This window comes from Echinops telfairi, unplaced genomic scaffold (assembly GCF_000313985.2).
Source record: "Echinops telfairi isolate 266 unplaced genomic scaffold, ASM31398v2 ScPeMD7_1713;HRSCAF=2227, whole genome shotgun sequence".
Lineage (NCBI taxonomy): Eukaryota > Metazoa > Chordata > Mammalia > Afrosoricida > Tenrecidae > Echinops > Echinops telfairi.
In genome coordinates, this window is record NW_022105611.1 from 15,818,739 (window position 1) to 15,821,483 (window position 2,745).

Genomic DNA, 2,745 nt, shown 5'->3' on the forward strand with positions numbered 1-2,745 from the left:
AGCAATGATATCCCTTGTTCCACACTTTTTCTGAATCTGGCCTGAACCTCAAGCAGTTCCCTGTTAGTGTACTGCTGCAATCGTTGTTGCAAAATGTTGCTGGCCTGTAGCTATCAATGATATTGTTTTATAATTTGAGCAAACTGTTGAGTCACCTTTCTTTGAAATGTGCACAGATCTGGATCTCTTCCAGTCATTTGGCCAAGTAGCTGTCGTCCAAATTTTCTGGTACAGACGAGTGAGTGCTTTCAGTAAGTACTTCACTAAAAGTGAACTAGCTAATGAAATCCAGTCTGCGACCTGCAAGCAAGCCGCGCAGGCGCAACGGTATCCTCCTAAACTGGAGAACGAGGCGGAGCCAAGAAAAGACGGTGGGCGGGAGATTGAAAGAGCCGAGCGCTTTCCTCCAGCTGGCTGATCGGCTGGGCGCATGCGCGCTGCTCGCGGCACCGTCCCGGGAACCCCCTTCTGCGCATGCAAGACAACCCGGAAGTGAGTCGTGTTAGTTGAATTTGCGGGATTCCAGCTATGGCGGCGCTGCGCGTGGCAACTGGTGGCGGCCACTGGTTTTCGGCTTTGGCGCTGGGAGTGACTCTCCTCAAATGCCTTCTCATCCCCACCTAGTAAGGGAGCTGCCTGGCCAGGGGCGGGCTGCCCGCGGTTGCTTAGGGCGAGAGTGAGAAGCCTGGGTGTCAGGAGGAAAGGGACTGGGGTCCCTGTGGGCTGCACCCCGTCTTCGCCGAGCTTCCTTCCCACTCGGCTGTCCTGGGATTCTGATTTACTTCCAGTCTCAGTCACGTTTCTGAGCCTCATCCTCAACGTGCAGATTAAGAGCACGCCTCCTTTCACTTCTCTTCACCTGGCTGGTAAGCGGAGCCCTGCTAACCGCCAGGTGGGCAGTTCAAACCTTCCTGCTGCCAAGATCGACAGCTTCAGAAACGGCCCCATTGTTTGTTTGTTTGTTTTACTCTGTCAGACGCTTTCCCAGGTCCTGCAGCTAGACGAGGAGGCTTCAAAGAAGTTGTGGGGGGATGCCATCATCTTCCCGTTCCACTTCCCCCCGAGCTTTGAGCCCCGTCGGAGTGGCGAGCAAGTTCTTGTCCGCAAAAAGTGGGTAGGGGCAGCTGGACCAACGGGACGCTTCACATTGTGCTAAGTAGGCACTGACGAGTCCCTTCGGACTCAGCGACCCTGTGCCCACAGGACCAGAGCTGCCCGGCCCGCGCGGTGGTTGAGCCCCTTGGTGGCAGCCACTCTATCGGTCTCTGGTGGAGTGGCCAAGTGGCCGCGTGTCCTCCTCTTGTGGGCGACGTTTGCGTTTGGGAAGGATGAAAAGAGGCAGCGTTGTGCAGGGCAGAGCGAGAGCGACAGCCAAAGATCCCCAGGCAGGCCGGGGAGCGGCGCAGCTTCAGACAAGAGCGTCCAGTCGGGACGCAGGGTGAGGCGGCGCGGCTGGGATGGGGCTGGGATGGCCGCTGTCCGATTGCGCGGTGAGCACGTGGGAACCCGGGAGGGGGCAGCCAGCAGCTGCTGGAGCTGAAGCGTGCACCACGGGCGCTCAGTGCTCATCCGCCATCCCGCCTCACTCTTCCCCCTTCCGGAGCCGTTCCTCCGCTCCCGCAGGGCCCTGTGAGTGCGGTGCACCTTGACAAACCCTGGGCTACTCTCAGGCGGAGGGCAACGAGCGTGCTGGAAATGGAACAACCAGAATGCCATTTAAAAGAAGGCTGTAGCATGGTGAAAAGTAGAAAGTAACAGGCGCGAACCGAGTTTGCTGTGTAAGCGTCCGCCCCCCTCAACAAGCAAAAATACTAGGACCCCAAAGAGCTGTGCATCTGTGTGGACTACATGTTTACCATTTTTAGAGATTCAAGGTGAGAAGTTGTGAAAGCGCAATAAGTCATTATTGCCCCGTTAGTCATTGGCGGGATGGCATCCTCACACCTGTGGAAACTGATAGGCACACCACCGTATGCTCATGAAAGAACAAGGGTTGAAAAAAGCCAGCTACAGACGAAAAAGAGGGAGGCCCCAAAGAGATGGCTGGGCACAGTAGCTACAACCTTGGGCTCAGGCATAGAAACAATGGAATGGTGAGGGTGGCGCAGCACCAGGCACTGTTTTGTTCCATTGTGCCCGGGGTCACTGGGTTGGAACCGATTGGATGGTACCTAACAACAATCACAACAGCTTAGTAGTAGTAATACAGTTTGGGCCTAAGAGACTGGGCAACAGGCTCCCTGGAAAACCCAGAGCCATTCTTTGGGAACCGCTGCCCTGTTGAATTCCACTGTGTGGATGAATAGACCACGCTTTATTTAGTTGCTACAGATGGTGGAATTGCTTCAACTTTTTGACTGCACTGCAAAGAAGTATGCTCCGAACATTCATATACCATGCATGAAAATGTGTCTGGCGGGTAGGGCATTGTCAGGTGGCATTGGCCTGCTAACCCTAGGATTGGGTAGTTGAAACCCAGCAGCTCCATGAAATTGTTCTTATAAAGATTTATTTTTTCCATTTTATTGAGGACTCTTACAGATATTATAATAATCCATAATTCAATTAGATCATGCGTTATTGAACAATTGTTGCCACCATCATTTTCAAAACTTTCTTGCACTCTTTGGTATCAGCTGCCCTTTAGCCTTGCCTTCCTCCCCCACCCACAAAGGACCCTTGTTATTATATTAAATATTGTTATTCCTGCCCCCTCACCTGTATCTTACACCTTCTGATGTATCC

General features: G+C 53.3%; 1 protein-coding gene across 1 annotated transcript in view; it reads left to right on the forward strand.

The window, feature by feature from the left end:
• Window positions 1-525: 525 nt before the first annotated feature.
• The window catches only part of ALG8 (ALG8 alpha-1,3-glucosyltransferase), a 29,236-nt gene continuing 27,016 nt past the window's right edge, over window positions 526-2,745 (forward strand). The window contains exon 1 of the mRNA XM_045293085.1: window positions 526-623. Coding sequence (XP_045149020.1) covers window positions 529-623 — 95 coding nt within the window. The 5' untranslated portion in view covers window positions 526-528. The remainder of the gene's footprint in view (window positions 624-2,745) is intronic.